This window comes from Peromyscus maniculatus, chromosome 23, assembly GCF_049852395.1.
Source record: "Peromyscus maniculatus bairdii isolate BWxNUB_F1_BW_parent chromosome 23, HU_Pman_BW_mat_3.1, whole genome shotgun sequence".
In the NCBI taxonomy this organism is placed as follows: Eukaryota; Metazoa; Chordata; class Mammalia; order Rodentia; family Cricetidae; genus Peromyscus; species Peromyscus maniculatus.
The window spans coordinates 25789991-25810961 of NC_134874.1; the positions used below are offsets into that span (position 1 = coordinate 25789991).

Below are 20971 nucleotides of genomic sequence, written 5' to 3' on the forward strand. Positions count from 1 at the left end.
TCGGGGGTCCCACACCCTCAGCAAACAGCTCCCCAATGCATGCAGCTCGCACATAAACACCAATAAGTTCTTTAAAGTAATATGGGCTATCTCTCTATAGGGTTGTCATTGGGAAAACTATCATCTGTAACGGCTTCCCTTTTGTGCATTTCCCAAATGCCCAGTTATTGTGCTCAGATAACCAAATGACAAGACGGGTGTCTCAGTTAGGGTTTCTGTTGCTGGGAAGAGACCACAGCAACTCTTATAAAGGAAGACATTTAATTGGGGCTGGCTTACAGGTTTAGAGGTTTAGTCTATTATCATAGCAGTGTGCAGGCAGACATGGAGCTGGAGAAGTTGCTCAGAGTTCTACATCTTGATCCACAGGCAGCAGAAGGAGAGAGACTGTGTGCCACACTAGGCATAGCTTGAGCATAGGAGACCTCAAAGCCCACACTTCCTCCCACAAGGCCACGCCCACTCCAACAAGGCCACGCATCCTCATAGTGCCACTCCCTGCAGGCCACGCATTCAAACACAGGAGTGTCTGGGGCCCATACCTATTCAAACCACCTCAGCAGGTAAAGGGCCAACAAGCATTTCTGCTAGGATCTGTCTTGGAGGGGGGAAAAATGTATGAATGAGCCTGGTTTGTCTCTCCAAATTCTTTGTAGATAATGAGAAGGAGAGACTGTCAGGCATTGAGAAAATTAAACAGCTTCGAGAGCAAGTGAACTACCTCTTCAGCAAAAAATTTGGTAAGCTTCTGTCTTGTTATATACCCCAAACGTATGTATTTGTTAAATTGTGTGTGTGTGTGTGTGTGTGTGTGTGTGTGTGTGTGTGTGTTGAGGGGTGGGCGGGCAGGGGTGGGGGTGGGGTGTATTACATGTGAGTGCAGTATCCTTGGAGGCCAGAAGAGGGCGTCAGATCCCTTGGAGCTGGAGTTACAGGCAGTTAGTTGCCAGCTGCCGGACATGGGTGATGGGAATCAGACTCCGTCTTTTGGAAGAGCAGCAAGGGCTCTTAACTGCTGAGTCATCTTTCCAGGTCTGTACTCTCCAAATTTATAAACTTTACCCCCTCCACCACGTTTTGAAGTTACTGAACACTGAAAGTACTCTAGTCCTGTTCGAATCTCTAGCCAAAATACTTTTTCTTTTTACTTACTTATTTTTGAGACAAGCTATGGCTATCTAGCCTAGGCTGGTCTTGAATTCAGTCCAGACATTCTTGCATTAGCCTTGAAAAGCACCAGAAGTACAGACCTGCACCGTTACAGGTGATTCTAAAGTCTCGGCAGAGTAAGCAGTCCCTGAATTTCTGTTCCTCTCGTTTTAGCCTCCTGAGTAGCTGGGATTCTAGGCCTGTGTTGTGTCATTACGCTCAGCTGAGTCATTGCCGGGTTTGGAGACAGCATGTCACTATGTCACCCCAGCCGACTTCCGACACTTAGACTCGGGGATCATACCCACAACTACTCAAGTAGCAGCGATTATGTGTGTGTGCCTGTTTGAGTCCATTAGGTTTCCTAGTGGCTTTACTTAGCAGGTCTGCATAAAGAGGATGATTGGACCATGGGCCCGTGTGCCAGGTGTCTGAGGTGGTCTGCACGTGGCTGTGCTGGGGGGAGGGTCTTTTGCTCCACCCCCTGGCATTCCTTTAAAAACCCTAGGGCAGAGCCAGACTATGGTGGCGCATGCCTTTAATCGCAGCGCTCAGGAGGCAGAGCCAGGCGGATCTTTGTGAGTTCGAGGCCAGCCTGGTCTACAGAGCGAGATCCAGGACAGGCACCAAAACTACATGGAGAAACCCTGTCTCAAAAAATAAAAAATAAAAGCCCTAGGGCAGAGATAATCAGGGCCCGATAGATTGGGATCCAGGCCCTCCCGAGGTTGTCCTGTATTTTCTGTTTCTCTCCCCTCTTTACTTCTAATATTTCCTGCTGTTCCTACTCAGGAGTCCTCTGGGGAAATGTGGGGGTGGGATGGCCCCCCACATGTGCCTCCAGGTCCAGCTCAAATCTTGACATTAAAGACATGTAATCTAAGTACGTGGGAGGCTGAGGCAGGAGGATTGTTATGAATTCAAGTCCAGCCTGAGCTACCATAGACCCTGACTCAAAGAGCAGAGTTTTGGAAGCCACAGATTCATCCAGTTTACACCCCACCTCTCTCATCACAGGGGAGGCCATAGGTGTGGACTTCCCAGTGAAGGTTCCCTACAGGAAAATCACCTTCAACCCGGGCTGCGTGGTGATCGACGGCATGCCCCCAGGGGTGGTGTTCAAAGCTCCCGGGTACCTGGAGATCAGCTCCATGAGGAGGATCCTGGATGCCGCTGATTTCATCAAGTTCACTGTCATTAGGTGAGCGAGCCCCAGCTCCACGGGAGGCTGAAGCTGGAGATGGGCAGCTGCCGAGTGGACAGCTCAGGAACTCGCCGGGGAGGCAAGCTGGGCGGGAAGGAGCCGCACTTCATTTGAGAGTCAAGATGTCCCAAGGCATTTATTTCCCTCTTCAGCTTTGGCGGCTGTGACTCTAGTCCAGTCCCCTTTGTTAATTTTTTATTGCAATTATTTACGAGGGGCTTTGTCATGGCATGTGTGTGAGGACAACTTGTCAGTTCTTCCCTTCCCCCATGTGGGCCCCTAGATTGAACTCAGTCAGCTCTCAGGTTTGGCGGCCAGCATCTCGCTGAGCATTGTGGGTAACAAGCGCCCTCAGCCTCGCTTCTGACAAGCCCTCCCTCTCTCTCCTGTGTCTCCCCGCAGACCACTCCCTGGACTCGAACTTAGTAACGGTGAGTACTCTACGAAGTCAGAACACTGCAGGACTCGGTGCTCCGCGGAGTGCCTTGGTGGGCACTTAGGACAGAGTCCCCTGTCTGCAGCCTGGAGCCTTACAGTAGTAAAGCACAAGGCCTGTCGAGTGTGCTTGTTTTGAGGCGGGGCTGGAGATGACACCCCAGGTCTCACACACGTACTGGGCAAGCACTCTGCCTCTGTTCTACATCCACAGCCCTGGCTCACATTCCGTTTTAGTTACCTTTGGTGTGGTTGGTGTTGGTTAACTGTGTGAGGCAGAGTCTCAGTGTGCAGCTCTGGCTGGCCTGGAAACTCCCGATGATCCACCTGCCTCTGCTTCCTGAGTGCTGGGATATAGGTATGTACCGCCACACCCAGCTGTTTGGAGTTTTGAGACAGTGTCTCATTCCTGCAGTCTCAGGCTGGCCTAGAACTCACTGTGTCGTCCAGGCTGGCTTCATACTCACAGCAGTCCTCCTGCTTCCACCTCCCAAGTGCTAGATTGCAGACTCATGACACCATGCCTGGTTTTAGGTGGTGTTAGATGTCAAATCCAGGGCTTCATGCAGAGTAGGCAAGCACTCTACCACAATTGCCCCCAATTGCATTTTTTTTTCTTTTTCTTTTTCTTTTTTTTTGTTTTGTTTTGTTTTGTTTTTCAAGACAGGGTTTCTCTGTGTAGCCCTGGCTATCCTGGAACCCACTCTGTAGACAGTAAACAGGCTGGCCTCAAACTCACAGAGATCCGCCTGCCTCTGCCTCCCAAGTGCTAGAATTAAAAGCGTGCTCACCACTGCCTGGCTACCCAACTACATTTTCTTTTTTAAAGATTTATTATGTATATAGTATTCTGCTTCCATGTAGGCTTGCAGGCCAGAAGAGGGCACCAGATCTCATTATAGATGACTGAGCCACCATGTGGGTGCTGGGAATTGAACTCAGGACCTCTGGAAGAGCAGCCAGTGTTCTTAACCTCTGAGCCATCTCTCCATCCCCTCCACCCCCATCCCAACTACATTTCCTTAAGATAATTCTTCATATTTGTGTTACCTTTATAGTGGCTTCAAACACCAACACACGGAGCCAGGTGTGCTGGCCTACGTCTAATCTATAATGTTGGCACTAGGGAGGCTGATCCAAGAGAATTAACTGTATGAATTCTAGGCTAGCCTGGTCTATAGAGTGAGACCACGTCTCAAAAAAGCCGAAACAAACTCAAACCCCACCAACACATGCACACTTAACCACACTACTCAACAGGAGGTAGGTGGGGGTCTGAGTCTACCCTGGGTCTTTTGAGATCTACAGCAGGTTAAGTCATCTATCTCCTCTGCTTTAATATTTCTAATCTCTCTTGGAAGTGAGGCAAGGTGGCACACACTTGCGATCCCAGCTCTCAGGAAACTGAGGCAGGAGTCCTGCTAGGAGTTCAAGGCCAGCCTGAGCTACAGAGTAAGGCGGCCTCTCAAAAAAGCCTGAGAGAGAGCCAGGTGTTGTGGCTCAGGCCTTTAATCCCAGCACTCAGGAGGCAGAGGCAGGCGGATCTCTGTGAGTTTGAGTCCAGCCTGGTCTACGGAGTGAGTTCCAGGACAGCCAGGGGCTATGTAGAGAGACCCAGAGAGAGGTGGGCCATGGGGGCACATGCCTATAATCTCACATTTAGGAAGTGGAGGAGGCAGGAGCATCAAAATTCAAGGTCGGCTAGCTAGTGAGTTTGAGGCCAGCTGAGGAGGTATCAGGAGACCCTCTCTGAAAAATACAATAAGTCAGGGTAAGGGCTAGGGGGCTGCAAAATCACCATTACGTGTCTCTGTAAAGTGGGAAAGCGGAAGATAGACCAGGAGGGCCGAGTGTTTCAAGAAAAGTGGGAGCGAGCCTATTTCTTCGTGGAGGTGCAGAGCATCCCAACGTGTCTGATCTGCAAGCAAAGCGTGTCGGTGTCCAAGGAGTACAACCTGCGCCGCCACTACCAGACCAACCACAGCCGGCACTATGACCAGTTCTCGGGGCCGGCGCGGGACGAGAAGCTTCGAGACCTGAAGAGGGGGCTGCAGAAGTACCTCGTGGGGTCCTCGGACATCGTGGGCCCCGAGCAAGCATTCGCCAACGCGAGTCCGCCCGTGAGCACCGTGACACAGCCCGTGGAAGACCTGACCGTGAACCTACGGAGGAAGTTACGACAGAAAATCCAGTCGTTCGTGGCGTACTCCATCGCCATCGACGAGATTACGGATATCAACGACACCACCCAGCTGGCCATCTTCATCCGCGGCGTCGATGACAACTTCGACGTGTCCGAGGAGCTTTTGGACACGGTGCCCATGACAGGCGCCCAATCCGGGAACGAGATATTCCTGCACGTGGAAAAGAGCCTTAAGAAGTTTAGCATTGAGTGGTCCAAGCTGGTGAGCGTGGCCTCCACGGGCACCCCGGCCATGGTGGACGCCCACAGTGGGCTGGTGACGAAGCTCAGAGCCAGGGTGGCCTCGTGCTGTAAGGGAGCCGACCTCAAGTCCGTGCGCTGTATCATTCACCCCGAGTGGCTGTGCGCCCAGAAGTTAAGGATGGGCCACGTCATGGACGTGGTGGTGGAGTCGGTGAACAGCATCTGCTCCCGCGGCTTGAACCACGGTGACTTCACGACGCTGCTCTACGAGCTGGACACCCAGTACGGCAGCCTGCTGTACCACACGGCGCTCAAGTGGCTGGGCCGGGGGCTGGTCCTCAGGAGGTTCTTCGAGTCCCTGGAGGAAATCGACTTGTTCATGTCTTCCCGGGGCAAACCCATGCCCCAGCTCAGCTCCCGGGACTGGATCCTGGACTTGGCCTTCCTAGTGGACATGACAATGCACCTCAACACACTGGACGCCTCCCTCCAAGGCCATTCGCAGATCGTGACACAGATGTACGACTTCATCCGGGCCTTCCTGGCAAAACTGTGCCTCTGGGAGACGCACCTGGCCAGAAACAACCTGGCCCACTTCCCCACGCTGAAGTCGGTTTCCCGGAGCGAGAGCGACGGCCTCAACTACATCCCCAAGATCGTGGAACTGAAGGCTGAGTTCCAGAAGCGGCTGTCGGACTTCGAGGCCTGGGAAAACGAGCTCACCCTGTTCAGCTCCCCATTCGCCACTAAGATTGACAGCGTGCGCGAGGAGCTCCAGATGGAGGTGATCGACCTCCAGTGCAACACGGTGCTACGGACCAAGTACGACAAGGTGGGCGTCCCGGACTTCTACAAGCACCTCTGGAGCAGCTACCCCAAATACAGGAGCCACTGTGCCAAGATGCTGTCCATGTTCAGCAGCACCCACATCTGCGAGCAGCTCTTCTCCATCATGAAGCTGAGCAAGAAGGAGGCGCAGTGGGGCTCGGCGCTCCAGGCAGCAACGTGAGGGGGCAGGGGGCTGGAGCCTGAAGCCCCAGTCCCGGGAAGGCCAAGGCAGGAGGATCTGAGCTCGAGTTTGAGGTCAGCCTGGGCTCCGGATCAGTATCAAGACCCCAGAGGAAGTGCTGGAAGAGAAAGGGAAGGAGTGGAAATTGTGTGTGGAGACCTGGAATGTTCCAGTCCAAATAGGTTGTGAGATGAGAACGGCAGACTATTAAACCTCTTGGCTTAATAAAAGAAGAGTCCTAATTGGGATGCTAATTTGCATATCACACCTGTTCGGATGACGTTTGACACCTGGCTATAGTTCAGTAAAACCCAAAGCAGGTGTTTCCAGTGTTGGGTGCCTCTTGTTGCCGACTGACCTGTGTTGTTCATAATGCAGTCTTCAATAAACCCACTGTGAAAGGTGTGTGTGTGTGTGTGTGTTGAGGGGGTGTACGCACATACATGTGTCTCCCCATTTTACCAGCTTGTGGCCTGTGGTCTCCAAACCTCCTGAATTTAATCGTCTGGAGACGATTGTCCTGTATTCTGCAATTCCTGAGCTGTGTGCCTGGAGCTAGACCTGTCAGGAGTGAGTTAGAAAATGAGGGTAACTAACACAGGGTTTAACAGGTAAGTTGAGGCTTAAAGGCTGCCATCTCCTTCCTCCTCCCTCCTCTTCCTCACTCTTCCTCCATCCTTTCTCTGCCCTTCTCCCTCCTCCTCCTCACAGAATTTTATTATGCAGACCAGGCTGACCTAGCCTTAGCCTTAAAAGATCTGGGATTACAAGCCGGGTGGTGGTGGTGGTGGTGGTGGCGGCGGCGGCGGCGGCGCACGCCTTTACTCCCAGCACCCGGGAGACAGAGCCAGGTGGATCTCTGAGAATTCGAAGCCAGCATGGTCTACAGAGCAAGATCCAGGACAGCCACCAAAACTACACAGAGAAACCCTGTCTCGGGGTGGAGGTGGGAGGGTGGGATGGAGATCTGGGATTACAGGAACGCTCCATGACGTCTGCTCCAGAATCCTTTACCCTGGAATGTGACTTGGGACTGTGGGGGCTGATAAGCACTGCCACTGTGGGAGAAAATGGACTATGTGGGGGTGTTCTTCAGTAACCATGGCAATGAGATGTCTGTGGAGTTGTATGGCCAGATAAATGGGGAGGGGACTGGCCTGGAGGGTGGTTCTTGATGTGCTGCGATTTCCTGAGACCAGGCATTGATGTCCATCAGTCAAGGGATGGGGCTTGGAGAGGCCCAGACAAATCCAACCCACAAGGACACACCTACCTAATGAGAGCGAATCTAGTTCACACACCATAAAAAGTGGTCCAGCTAGCCAGGCCTGGTGGCACACACCCTTAATCCCAGCACTCCGGAGGAAAAGGTGGGTGGCTTTTTGAGTTTGAGGCCAGGTTGGTCTACTGAGTGAGTACAGCCAGGGCTACACAGAGAAACCCTGCCGAGAGAGAGAGAGAGAGAGAGAGAGAGAGAGAGAGAGAGAGAGAGAGAGAGAGAGAAGAATCTCACTATGTATCCTTGGCCCAGGCTGGAGCTATCACCATGTAGACCAGGCTGGCCTCGAACTCACAGAGATCTGCCTGGCTCTGCCTCTCAAGTGCTTGGGATAAGGGTGTGAGCCACCACCGGGCTTATGTTGCATTAAACAATTGTGAGCATGAATAAACAAGGGTGGAGCTGGGGCAGGGCCTGACTTTTCCAGTTTTGTGTGACAGTGGTCAGTGCCAAGCTTTCTCAGTAGGCAGACTGTGAAATCCCCACCCAGTGGGCTCCAGGAGCTTCCTCGGGCCTCTCAATTCTCTGGTGATTGAATTATTGTCCCAAGAATCATCCATACACTGGTTAGTTTTCCCTCATCTCTGCAGGGGCCAGCATAGTCCATGTTCGCTTAGCCACTGGCCAGCCATTTGAGAACTTCATGACAAAAAAAAAAAAGGCATTGTCTGAGGGACTAAACTCTAAGCTTCATATTTGCTAGGCAAGTGCTCTACCACTGAGCCACACCCCAGCCCCTCACTGGGGGATTCTAGGCAGGGGCTCTACCACTGAGTCACACCCCAGCCCCTCACTGGGGGATTCTAGGCAGGGGCTCTACCACTGAGCCACACCCCAGCCCCTCACTGGGGGATTCTAGGCAGGGGCTCTACCACTGAGTCACACCCCAGCCCCTCACTGGGGGATTCTAGGCAGGGGCTCTACCACTGAGCCACACCCCAGCCCCTCACTGGGGGATTCTAGGCAGGGGCTCTACCACTGAGCCACACCCCAGCCCCTCACTGGGCAGGTGCTCCTACCACTGAGCCTCATTTTGAAATAGATTCTCTCTAAGTTGTTCAGGCTGTCTTGGAATTTGTGGTCCTCCTGTGTCAGCCTCCAGAGCAGCTGAGATGACAGGCGTTGTACCACCAGACCCTGTTAGGAAAGTTGTCTTTTTTTGTAAGATGTGTGGCTCCATTCTGCATCACGGTTTCTGTCTTTGTCAGAGTTTCTATTGCTGTGACAAAACACCATGACCAAAAGCAGCTTGGAAAGGAAAAGGTTTATTTGGGTTATACTTTCATATCTTTGTTCATCATCAAAAGAAGTAAGAGCAGGAACCTGGAGGCAGGAGCTGATGCAGAGGCCATGGAGGGGTGCTGCTGACCAGGGTGTGTACATGACTTGCTCAGCCTGTTTTCTTATAGAACCCAGGACCGCTAGCCCAGGGATGATGGCCCCACGCACCATGGGCTGGGCTCCCTCCCACATCAATCATTAATTAAGAAAATGCCTTACAGCTTGATTTTTTTCTTTTTTTGTTTTTGTTTTTCAGGACAGGGTTTCTCGCTGTTGTCCTGGCTGTCCTAGAACTTGCTTTGTAGACCAGGCTGGCCTTGAACTCACAGAAATCCACCTCCTTCTGCCTCCCAAGTGCTGGGATTAAAGGCATATGCCACCACATCCAGCTTTACAGCTGGATCTTATGGAGGCATTCCTCTTTTTAATATTTTTTTAAATGTGTATTTATTTTTATTTTATTTGCATTGGTGTTTTGCCCGAATATATGTCTGTGTAAGGGTGTCAGATCTCCTGGAACTGGAGTTACAGACAGGTGTGAGCTGTCATGTGGATGCTGGGAGTTGAACCTGAGTCCTCTGGAAAAGCAGCTCAGCCCTCACCCGCTGAGGCACCTCTCCTGCCCCATGGAGGCATTTTCTCCACTGAGGGTCCCCTCTTTCAGATAACTCTAGCTTGTCTCAAGCTGATATAAGATTAGCCAGCAGGCCGGGCGGTGGTGGCGCACGCCTTTAATCCCAGCACTCGGGAGGCAGAGCCAGGCGGATCTCTGTGAGTTCGAGGCCAGCCTGGTCTACCAAGTGAGTTCCAGGAAAGGCGCAAAGCTACACAAAGAAACCCTGTCTCGAAAAACCAAAAAAAAAAAAAAAAAAAAAAAAGATTAGCCAGCAGTTTCTTTGCCTTTGGGGAAGGAACCATTCTCAAGGTCTTAGAACCTGAAAGTGGTGTGCACTGTCCACACTAATGACTGCTGCTTTCCGTCATAACCCCCAGGACCCGCTATGCCAAGATTACATTTTGGGGTGCAGCGGTTTGAGACAGGGTCTCACACTGTAGCTCAACACGATCTCAAATTCACTCCATGGCCCAGGCCGACCTTGAACCTAACATCGCCTCTCTTGCCTCTTGGTTCTGAATTTACAGACATGAGCCTGAGTTCCTCCCAGATGCTGGACCGCTGACACACCCGATTATGGGGTGCAGGGGATGGAAGCCAGGCCCTGGGTGCATGCTAGTCAAGCCCTCTGCCAGCTGGGCATTTCCTGTAGGGCCCTGCTTCTCAGCCTTCCTAATGCTGAGACCCGTGAAGAGTTCCTCATGTTGTGGTGACCCCCCCCAACTATAAAATTATTTTCATTGCTACTTCACAACTATAATTTTGCTACTGTTATGAATCATAATATACAAATCTGTTTTTTTCCACGGCCTTAGGTGACCCCGTGTAAAGGTCCTGACCTACAGGTTGAAAACTGCTGTCTCGGGCCATAGTAAGGCACTTGGCCTTCTGCAAACTTGCTCTTGGCCAAGACTAAAGCAACATGCAACCCGATCTTTCTCTGTACCTGCAAACTCCCCCAGCAGCGCTCGCTCTCCCCTCCCATCTTATCAACCTCCTTGGAGCGAAGCCCAGCCCTGTCCTTCGCTGCAAAGTCTCCGTCCACTCCAAACATTTATTATGGCAAGGGAGGAACCTCTGACCATAGGCTATATACAAGTATATACAGGGATAGGGATGGGACGCCTTCTGGGCGCCACACGCCCTCACACAGCAGATGCCAGCTTCCGCTTGGTGCTCTCTGTGCAGCGGTGCAGGATGAGGTCGGCGCTAGGACGCGGGGGCACGGCGGGCTGCGCCTTGGTGTGCTGGGACGGCATATTGTCTACAAAGGAAGGTCGGGACTATGAGGCTCCGCCTCCTAGCCCTAAGCGGCACGTATTTTCTAGTCCTGATCTCCCCCCACTTCGTGCAACCCAACTTGGTCTTGCCCCGCCCCTTGCACCCGGGCCCCTTAGGACTTAGCCCCGCCCTCCAGCTCTGGCCCCGCCCCGTTCTGGCTCTCACTCTTTGCGCCTTCTGCGCTCTGCGGCCCGGGTCGTGCGGGGCGGCGGCGCTGCTGCTGGAATCGGACGCTGTTGCGGCGATAAGTGTCCTGGCTGAGGCGCTTCCGAGAACGCTGGTGGATACTCTGCGCGTTGCGGATGGTCGACCTGGCCCAGCAAGATGGAGGTGTCAGCACCCCGGAGTCCCTGTCCCCTGACAGGGGACACGGAGTGGACACCCATGGGACCCCAAGCCTGGCCTGAGAAAAAGTAGAGTGCGGAGAGACGGTGGCACCCTGAAATCCTAAGTCTGGCCTCAGCCAGTGGGTGCAGAGGGACTGTGGCACCCCCTCAGGTCCTAAGCCTATATTTAGCAAGTGGGGTGCAGGCAGAAGAACCTACACGAACTGGGGGTCACGGATCTTACCCTGTCTCAGAGCCCAGGCCTGTTTCCCATACCCGCTCTGGCCATCAACATGTCCTTACTCTGAGACTGCCCCGGCCTCACTGACCATCCCAAAGGACACTAAGCATCAGCGGGCTCCTCCCTATCTCTCTGTCCCGACCTTCCCCTCCATCCCTGTGTCTGCCACATCTAGCAACAGCGAAGGTACGGCACTAAATTTGGTTGATACCTACCCTGCCAGGAACCTATGACCCCCCCCCCATAGGTCTCCCTCAGGCCTACCCATTCGGGGGCCCCCTCTCTCACCTGCGCGGCGGTGCCCCACGGCCTCGGATCTGCCTCTGGGCCTGGGTCATCTCCTCCCCAGCCTTCTGCAGATATATGGATGGGAAGTAGCCGGTGACATCCCCTTTCCTGCAAGATGGGCCACACTGGAGGCTCAGGCAGTAGTCATGAGGGGGGTGTGCCCAGAGCTGGAGGCCTTCAGGGTGCCTCAACCAGGGGAACCAATGCAGGCTAAGAGATTCCAAACATCCACACCCAAAAGGCCGGACTGTTTCCTCATCTGTAGCAACACACGTCTCCCCCGCCCCCAGCCCTCCCTTCCAAGGCTGGGCAGGGGGAGAAAGTTAGAGGTGTATTCTGCCGAGGAGTGCGTTGTGGACACTTTTAAGAGTCCCCATGTTGGCCGGGCAGCGGTAATGCACTGGGGGAGGTGGGGGGCGGGGTGCCTTTAATCCCAGCACTCGGCCCGCAGCGGGGGGCAGAGGCAGGCGGATCTCTGTGAATTCAAGGCCAGCCTGGTCTACAGAGCGAGATCCAGGACAGGCACAAAGCTACACAGAGAAACCCTGTCGGGGGGCGGGGGGGGGGGGGGGCGGCGGTCCATGTCATTTTCTTCTTGCTTGCTTTTGGTTTTGATTGCTTGATTTCGGAAGGTCCTGGAGAGGAGAACTCCAGAATCACAAGCCTAGCCAAGCCTAGCTCAGAGCCCACCCAGGTAGATGTATGCAGGGGGAGGGGCTCTCCTACCTGACCACCCACCAGCCATCCAGGAGCTTATGAATGACCTCGATGGCTTCACCCTCGGCCAGGGACATTTCATCCTCTTCCACAGCAGTGTAGGCTTTGATGGCTACATAGGGTTCACCTGGTCCACGGAGGAAGCACCCAGTGAGGTGAGAGTCTGTCTGCTCAGCTCCCAGGACTCTACTCCCTGCTCCCTAGGTGCTAGGCTTCCTCCAACTGTCCAGCAGCCACCACAGACACACAAGTCCCTCCTCGGTCCCCTCAGATCTATTCCTTCTTGGTTTCCCTCTCTAGGTTTTTAGAGATTTTATTCTCAACAATATAAGGATGGGACCAAGGGTTTGCAACATGCAGTGAAAGAGCTTTACTGTTGAACCATGTTGAACATGCCCCTCACTGGGGGATTCTAGGCAGGAGCTCTACCACTGAGCCACACCCCAGCCCCTCACTGGGGGATTCTAGGCAGGGGCTCTACCACTGAACCACACCCCAGCCCCTCACTGGGGGATTCTAGGCAGGGGCTCTACCACTGAGCCACACCCCAGCCCCTCACTGGGGGATTCTAGGCAGGGGCTCTACCACTGAGCCACACCCCAGCCCCTCACTGGGGGATTCTAGGCAGGTGCTCTACCACTGAGCCACACCCCAGCCCCTCACTGGGGGATTCTAGGCAGGTGCTCTACCACTGAGCCACACCCCAGCCCCTCACTGGGGGACTCTAGGCAGGGGCTCTACCACTGAGCCACACCCCAGCCCCTCACTGGGGGATTCTAGGCAGGGGCTCTACCACTGAGCCACACCCCAGCCCCTCACTGGGGGATTCTAGGCAGGGGCTCTACCACTGAGCCACACCCCAGCCCCTCACTGGGGGAATCCAGGCAGGTGCTCCGCCACTGAGCCACACCCCAGCCCCTCACTGGGGGATTCTAGGCAGGTGTTCCACCACTGAACCACACCCCAGCCCCTCACTGGGGGATTCTAGGCAGGAGCTCTACAACTGAGCCACATTTCCAGCCCCTCACTGGGGATTCTAGGCAGGAGCTCTACTATCGGGCTACACTCATAGCATTTGTGTGTGTGTGTGTGTGTGTGTGTGTGTGTGTGTGTGTGTGTGTGTGTGTGTGTAGTGTGGGTAGACACACTGGTTAAGTGTTTTGTCACAAGTTGTCATCTGGGAAGTGGGAAGCTCTCTTGAGGTTCCATCAGAATGGGTTGTAAGAAAGTCTATGGGGCATTTTCTTTATTAATGGTAGATGTGAGAAGACTCAGCCCGCTGTGGGCAGTGCCATCCCTGGACAGGTGGCCCTGGATTGTATAAGAAAGCAAAATGAGCAAGCTGATAAGCAGTGCTCCTCCAGGGCCTCTACTTGAGTTCCTGCCCTGACTTCCCTCAGTGATGGACTGTGACCTGTAAGTGTAAGGGAAATAAACCCTTTGCTCCCCCACCCTGCTTTTGGTCATAGTGATTATCACAGTAATAGGAAGCAAACTAGAGCTGGGCGGTGGTGGCGCACACCCTTAGTCCCAGTACTCAGGAGGCAGAGGCAGGTGGGTCTCTGAGTTCTTCGAAGCCAGCCTGGGCTACAGAGTGAGTTCCAGGACAGCCAGGGCTACACAGAGAAACCCTGTCTCGAAAAAGAAAGAAAGAAAAAAAAAAGGAAGAAAAGAAAACTAGAAACACACACACACACACACACACACACACACACACACACACACACACACACACAGTTTTTGTAGCAGGGTGTCCCTATGTTGCTGACTGGGTCATGCATGCCCTGCATCCTGCCGATGCAGCCTTAGACTTGAGCTCCTCCTGTCTGAGCTCCTGAGTAGCTGAGGTGACCAGAGTGAGGTGACGTGCCCCACCACACCCAGGTGGAATTGCTCAATCTTAAAACATGACCAAACAATTCTGCTTTCAAACTCAGTGCAGACCATTCAAGCCCCGGAGCTGCCAGTTTCCTCCTTGTTCATCGATGATGACACTGCCTCCAGGAAGCCCTCCTTCCCAGCCTCAGTCAGCTCAGCTTTCTGCTCCCCCTCCCTTGTACCGGGCTCCCCACTGCTCACAGGGTCCTCACTATCTTCTCCTCCCTGTCCCTCTCTCTGCCTCCTATTTTTCTTTTCTTTTCTTTTCTCTTCTGGTTTTTCAAGACAGGGTTTCTCTGTGTAGTTTTAGTGCCTGTCCTGGATCTCGCTCTGTAGCCCAGGTTGGCCTCGAACTCACAGAGATCTGCCTGGCTCTGCCTCCCGGGTGCTGGGATTAAAGGTGCGTGCCACCGCTGCCCGGTGCGTCCTATTTTTCTAACAATATCACCATCTACCCAGAACTCCAAGCTAAAAATAACAGGAATACTGGCTTCTTCGTGTCCCCATATTCCTTCCTCTCCTTCATCCCACACCCCATGTTGCCTCAGAGGGCAGGAAGCACCTGCGTAGTTGGGATCCGGGTCCTCTGCCTCATCGGGACTGTCAAGGGGCTCCAGGTAGGATGCGGGGACCCAGCCTCTCTTTGTCTTCATCTGGCAAAACCACCAGCCTATGTCAAGGGCACAGAGAGGTAAGTGAGGGGTGGTGCCTGGCAGCCTCCTTCAGCCACGAGGGTGGTGAGGACACAGAGAAGGGAATACCGAATGCTCGTCCTGTCCCCAGACTCCACCCCCAAATCCCACCCCATCAGCATGAGCTCAGAGCCCTTTGCAAGGAGCAGGTAGGACAGTACCCCTAGACGCAATCCAAGCATGGGATAGGCCTGAGCTGGAGGCCAAAGGCTGCTAGAGCCCCTGCATGGAATTCAAGGCTCTGTCACCCCAGGACCAGGGGCGGGGGGTTGGGGGGAGCCTGACCGCTCTGGCTTTTCTCCACCACGTCCACCACGTCTCCAGTGGCCACCGTCATCTCCGTGCGGGAACTCTTCTCATAGTCAGCGATGGCGCGGTAGGTTTGAAGGATGATAGGGCCTGTGATGTCTGCACAGAGCGGGGACAGGCAGGGTGAGTGGACCCAGCACGGAGGGCAGTCCCCGTTCCGGAATATTATTTTAACAAATTACGTTTGTTCATGCTGCAGAATATTACTTTTAACTGTGTAAAGGTGCGTTACGTCGGTTTATGCTGCATTGGTTTAATGAGGTAGGGATGTGTGTTTAATGATGTAAAGATGCGTTGCATCTGTCTCACCGTGCCTGCCTAAGGCTTTTGATTGGTCTAATAAAGAGCTGACCGGCCAATAGCTAGGCAGGAGAGGGACAGGCGGGGCTGGCAGGGACAGAAAATGAATAGGAGAAATCTAGGCTCGAGAAGAAGAGAAGGAGGAGGAGAAGATGAGGGACACTCCTCTCACCAGCTACGTTACTCTTGGCATCTTTGGGCATCAGGTACGTCTCTGGCTTCTTCACCCTGGAGAGAGAACAGGCAATATGGAGCAGGCCCTCAGCTTCCCACTGGGGAAGGGAAGGCTTCAGTTAGAGCTGCAGGAGGACTTCCCAGAATCAAAAGGAACCACGGGAAAGATGGTCAGCACAGAGAAAAGGCCTCCACGGGCCCGGCCCTGGGAGCTGGGGGTGGGACACAGACTGTCTTAGGAATGAGGGGTTGTCTACACAGCCAGACTTAGAAACGGGGGGGGGGGGGCATAGAGGAAACACAGCCCACTGCAGACCCAAGGGAGGTGGCAAAGGCCTTCTCCACCAGCTAGATAGAGATGCTTGGCCTGGGAGGGGCCCCCATCAGCTCTCAGGGAGGGGCCCTCCTAGGGCCTCCAGCAAACCCCACGGTGACGTGAGTCTATGTAGATGCAGCACTGGCCAGGTCCCAGGTTTAGAGCATTGTGTGCCTGTGGGTCAGTCCCTCATCCTCTCCAAACTTGGGTCTCCCCGCCCTCTGTATTCCGTTCTCCTGTCCCCTCCCCAGGGAGGTGGCTACTCACTGGCTGTCCGTGGGCAGCTTCAGGTCATCAGGCCGCACTTTGAAGAAGTCCAGCAGGTGTGGGCAGCGGGAGATCTTCACGGGCAGTCCCATGAGGGCGTTGAAGTACTCTGTGAGCGTGCCCTGGCGGCTCTCGGCAGCACGCTGCCCATCAAACCATTTGGGTGCTGGGTAGGGGCACCAGAGACCCATGAGTATACACGCAAGGTCAAGTCCAAATGTATATGGGAAGGGGTTTCGGGGAGCAGGCGAGGGGCCTTGGGGAGGGGGACCCTACTGAGGGGCTCAGTTCTGCTCACCCGGGAGGTGTGGGATGACCCTGTTTTCCCTGTGGATCTCGCCAGCCTCGATGGGGAACATCTCCTTCAGCATTTTCTAGATAGAGGAAGAAATCCTGAGCTGGGGCTCCGTGGCAGAGTGCTTACCAAGCATGCTTGAAGTCTTGGGTTCCACCCTGAGCATTGCATAAGCTGGGTATGGGGGTGCATTCCTGTCACCCCAGCACTCCGGAAGTGAGGCAGGAGGATCAGTTCAAAGTCATCCTTGATTGTGTAGTGAGTTTGAGGCCAGCCTAAGATACGTGAGAAAAAAAAAGGGGGGGGGGTACTCCAAAAGATCTAAGTTGGAGCCATTCAAAACACTCACTGGGAAGGGAAACCATCGGTTCCACGCATGCTGCCTTCTGCTTCACATACATCTTCCCCCATCTCTCTCTCTCTCTCTCTCTCTCTCTCTCTCTCTCTCTCTCTCTCTCTCTCTCTCTCTCTCTGATTGTTTATTATGTATAGTATTCTGCCTGCATGTACACCTGCAGGCCAGAAGAGGGCGCCAGATCCCATTACAGGTGGTTGTGAGCCACCATGTGGTTGCTGGGAATTGAACTTGGGACCTCTGAAAGAGCAGCCAGTGCTCTTAACCGCTGAGCCATCTCTCCAGCCCCCGCCCCCCAATCTCTCTTACTTTGTTTACATTGTTCACAGTGCCACCTGTGGACACTCCAGGCTAATCGTGCCCCAGTGCCTTTGCATATGAAATATTACTTGTCTCTTTTGTCTGTCTGTCTGTACTTGTCTCATTTGTTTATGTATTTATTTTTCGAGACAAACAGCCCTGGCTGTCCCGGAACTCACTCTATAGATCAGGCTGGCCTTGAACTCACAGAGATCTCCCTGCCTCTGCCTCCCGAGTGCTGGGATTAAAGGCGTGCGCCACCACCTCTCGGCCATTTATTTATTTTGAGACAGGGTCCCACTTTGTAGCCCTGGCTGGCCCTGGAAGTCACTACGTAGACCAGGCTGGCCTCTTTCGATACTCGCTGGGCAAAGGCAGAGCCGCAGTTGAGGGTAGTGCACCCCCAACACTCACATGGAACTCGTAGATCTCGGTGAATTTCCTGTAGACCACCTTCTCCGACAGGTCTTGCCACTTAACCAGGAACATGTACACCTGAGGGGACGTCAGAGCATGGGGAGGGCACTCAGCACCCACGAGTACCACGCTGTGCCCCTGGGCTGCCTTGTAGCCTTGGATGGGAGCCAAAGGGGTTGTGGTGAGGCAGTCTTTGGGGGGTAGCCTGGGTCACAGGATGGGCATGAGCTTCGGTGACTCGGGAGCTTTGAGAAGCAGACCAACCAACGTGGTCAACTTCCGGTGCGTTAGAAAATCCTTTTCATGTTTTCTCAGTGCATGTGTGTGCACACACACACACACACACACACACGGGTGCACATGTACACACGCATGCCATGGGGTGTAGCTGGAGGTCGGAGGACAGCTTGTGGGAGTCCGTTTTCTTCTCCCACCTGCTGGGTCCTGAGGAGTGAGCTCAGATCATCAGACAGGGCGGTAAATACCGCTAGCCATCTCATCAGCTCCTTTCTTTCTGTTTTTCAAGCGCTCTAGCCACAGTCCCCAGCTAGGCTTCGAATGACAGGTGCAGGAAACCTTGTTCCCACTGTGCTAACAGAAGAGGGACCTTTGAGAACAGAGTGGGGAGTGTCTAGGGCTAGAGATCAGAAAAATGGAAAGTGAAAGACAGTACTGCCACCCCCCCCCCCCCCGCAGGGTTCCCAGCACCCACACTGGGACTCACAACCATCTGTAACTCCAGTGCCCGTGTATCTGGCGCCCTCTTCTGGCCTCCATGGGCACTGCACATACCTGATTCACAGACATATATGCAGGTGAAATACACAAAAATAAATTATTTACTAATTTGTGGGGCTTAGTGGGAAGTGTTCAGGTTGTTGGAGACTACATAAGGACAGAGAGACAGGCTGGGCTACAGACAGAGACAGAGAGGGAGAGGCAGAGAGAGAGACAGAGAGAGAGACATAGAATCAGAGAGAGACAGAGGCAGAGACAGAGAGAGGCAGAGACAGAGAGAGGCAGAAACAGAGAGAGGCAGGGACAGACAGGGAGAGGCAGAGAGAGGGAGAGACAGAGGGATAGGCAGAGACAGACAGGGAGAGGCAGAGAGAGAGAGAGACAGACGGAGGCAGAGACAGACAGGGAGAGGCAGAGAGAGAGAGAGACAGACAGACAGACGGAGGCAGAGACAGAGAGAGAGGAGCAGAGAGACAGAGAGATGTCTGCAATCCCAGCATTTGGAAGGTGAAGTGGGAAGTTTGCCCTGAGTTCTGGCTAACCTAAGCTACACTGTGAGCCTCTAAACATACCCTGGTGATTGTCTCTGGGGTGGGGGAGGACTGGAGGATATGAAGGAAACCCCTAGAATGACCGCAATCTTCTCTTTTGGTGTGGCTTTGGTTTCCAGAGTCTCACGCTCATTCTGGAATGACTCAGAATATTTATATTTAGAGAGGGAGGGCAGAAGGGGGAGATGCACTCAGCACATAATGCTTTACATGTCCCCCACAAACACCGCCCAAGAACCAGGTGCCCCTCAGAGGCCCAATGATGAAGTCTATATACACAGGCAGAGATTTCTCCAGCTCGCCTCTCCCAGGGCAAAGGGGACAGTTTCCCTCCCTCCGGGTGATGTCATCTCCTGGGGAGCTAAACTCTGTGGCCAGCATCGTAGAAGACAGACAGCCGGCTACAGTCTACAAGCCTCTCCTTGCCGGGCCTCTCCCTGGGAGGAGCGAGCCTCGCTCCTAATCACTGGACACGGGGTGGTGGCGCTTGAGCATGGATCAGGGCTCAGTATGGGGACAGAGAGGGAAGCCATTGAGAGGGGTGCACAGGAATGTCTGCCCAGAATGGCAGAGTCCTGGATAAGAAGCCTGAGGCCCAGAGACAAGAACCTGGTGCCCGAGAAGTACCCCCTTATATCCATGCCGGAGCGGTCTCACACCCCTTATATCCTCCCCTGGCGCCCCACCCCCCCATCCCCTCCCCTGGTCCAGGTTGCCTTTGGATAGCACCAGGATGACAGCATCATCCCCACCGAGGGCTCCACTCAGCGCTACTCACATAGTGTTGGCTGGGAATGAAGCGCTTCTCGAAGCCCAGGAGGGCGATGTGGCGGATGAAAGTGTCCCCCATGGCTGGGCAGTGGCAGGGGCCACTTCTCCCTATAGCCGGCGTTGCTGAGCCTTAAATACACTGAAAAGAGGAAGTGGTTTCTGTTGCTTGTGGGGTGGGGGCGGGGAGTGCCCGGACACTCTTGCTCAGTCTTTCACTTTCTGGGGATTGCTGGACCTCCCACGGCGTGGCTGGGGCAGCCGGAGTGGCTGGGGCACCCGGGGGGCACTAAGGTACTGGGGGTAAGGCCTATCCCCCAGCCCCGGGCACGTGGGCCTCTCTGCAGTTCTGAACCACCCCAGGACCTTTGCACCCGCCCTGCCCCCTTTTCCTGTCCTGGGCTCCTGTGTATATCTCTCCGCCTCAAGCTCGCTAAGTGTCTACTCAGATGTTTCCCCTTCCGGAGGCCTTTGAATAACCTCACCCAAAACAGCAAGTCCGCCAGGCACGGAGATACACTGTAATCACAGCACTCGGGAAGCTGAGGCAGGAGAATCCGGAGTTAGTTAGAGGCCAGTTTCAGCTGGGCTACACGAGATTGTCTTAAAAAATACCACGGCACTGGGGACATGGCTCAGCTGGTTAAGTCCTTGGCATACAAGCCTGAGGACCTGAGTGTTTTTTGTTTTTGTTTTTCTGAATTTGTTTTGTTTTTTCAAGACAGGGTTTCTCTGTGTAGCCCTGGCTGTCCTGAAACTTGCTCTGTAGATTAGGCTGGCCTCGAACTCAGAGATCCTCCTGCCTCTGTGGTAGGTACATCACCACCACCCAGAGAGGACCAGGGCTCACCTTAAAGAAAAGCTGGGTATGGTAGCGTGGGCTTTCCAAGTTCTGTTTGTTATTAGTTTTAAATGTGTGTGTGTGTGTGTGTGTGTGTGTGTGTGTGTGTGTGTGTGTGTGTGTGTGTTACGTGAGGGCAGGTTTCTGCGGAGGTCAGAGGCACTGGACCCATTGGAGATGGAGTTACACGGACATGGATGCTCACATGGAACCCAGCTCCTCGGCAAGAGAGGAATTCTTAGCCACAGAGCCCTCTCTCTGGCCTGGTGTGTGCCTTGGATCCCAGCACCTTGGGGAAGGCAGAGTCAGGAGGGATCCTGGGACTCACTGGCCAGTCAGGCCAGCCTTCCAGGTGAGGTTTCAGTTTTAGACCCTGTCTCAGAATCCAAGGGGCCTCCCGAGAAACGACGTCTGCACACACACATGTGGACACCCACACAAACACCCTCGGAGGTGAAATGCCACCACCTGACCACATAATGGTCCCCCAGAGTTTTTCTCCTCAGGCAGCTGTTTGGAAGGGGACTTGAGATGAAGAGGAGGAGATGGGAGCCAGGC

The 20971-nt window shown here is 53.9% G+C and overlaps 2 protein-coding genes across 12 annotated transcripts in view; one reads left to right on the forward strand and one right to left on the reverse strand.

Moving 5' to 3' along the window:
• The window catches only part of LOC102904287 (general transcription factor II-I repeat domain-containing protein 2), a 41780-nt gene extending 35192 nt beyond the window's left edge, over positions 1 to 6588 (forward strand). For all 11 annotated transcript variants that reach the window (XM_076560586.1, XM_076560590.1, XM_042267696.2 and 8 more), the window contains 4 exons: positions 657 to 740; positions 2167 to 2350; positions 2756 to 2784; positions 4607 to 6588. In XM_076560586.1, coding sequence (XP_076416701.1) covers positions 657 to 740; positions 2167 to 2350; positions 2756 to 2784; positions 4607 to 6183 — 1874 coding nt within the window. In that variant the 3' untranslated portion in view covers positions 6184 to 6588. The remainder of the gene's footprint in view (positions 1 to 656; positions 741 to 2166; positions 2351 to 2755; positions 2785 to 4606) is intronic.
• Positions 6589 to 9634: 3046 nt separating this feature from the next.
• Ncf1 (neutrophil cytosolic factor 1) lies at positions 9635 to 19714 on the reverse strand. The gene is made up of 11 exons (XM_006971334.4): positions 19583 to 19714; positions 17513 to 17593; positions 16447 to 16522; positions 16149 to 16314; positions 15564 to 15619; positions 15068 to 15190; positions 14653 to 14760; positions 12222 to 12339; positions 11496 to 11603; positions 10806 to 10951; positions 9635 to 10623 (listed from the first exon to the last, which is right to left on the reverse strand). Exons 1-11 carry the CDS (start codon positions 19652 to 19654, stop codon positions 10505 to 10507), a joined length of 1173 nt encoding a protein of 390 aa, XP_006971396.1. The 5' UTR covers positions 19655 to 19714; the 3' UTR covers positions 9635 to 10504.
• Between the last annotated feature and the right edge of the window lie 1257 nt (positions 19715 to 20971).

Coding starts and splice junctions, on each gene's coding strand:
- Ncf1 (XM_006971334.4), bottom strand. CDS start 19,654: ATGGGGGACACTTTCATCCGCCACATCGCCCTCCTGGGCTTCGAGAAG. Junction 16,315..16,446: donor GGTCATCCCACACCTCCCGG/GTGAGCAGAACT, acceptor GCCCCTACCCAG/CACCCAAATGGTTTGATGGG. Junction 11,604..12,221: donor GATGGCTGGTGGGTGGTCAG/GTAGGAGAGCCC, acceptor CCCATCTTGCAG/GAAAGGGGATGTCACCGGCT.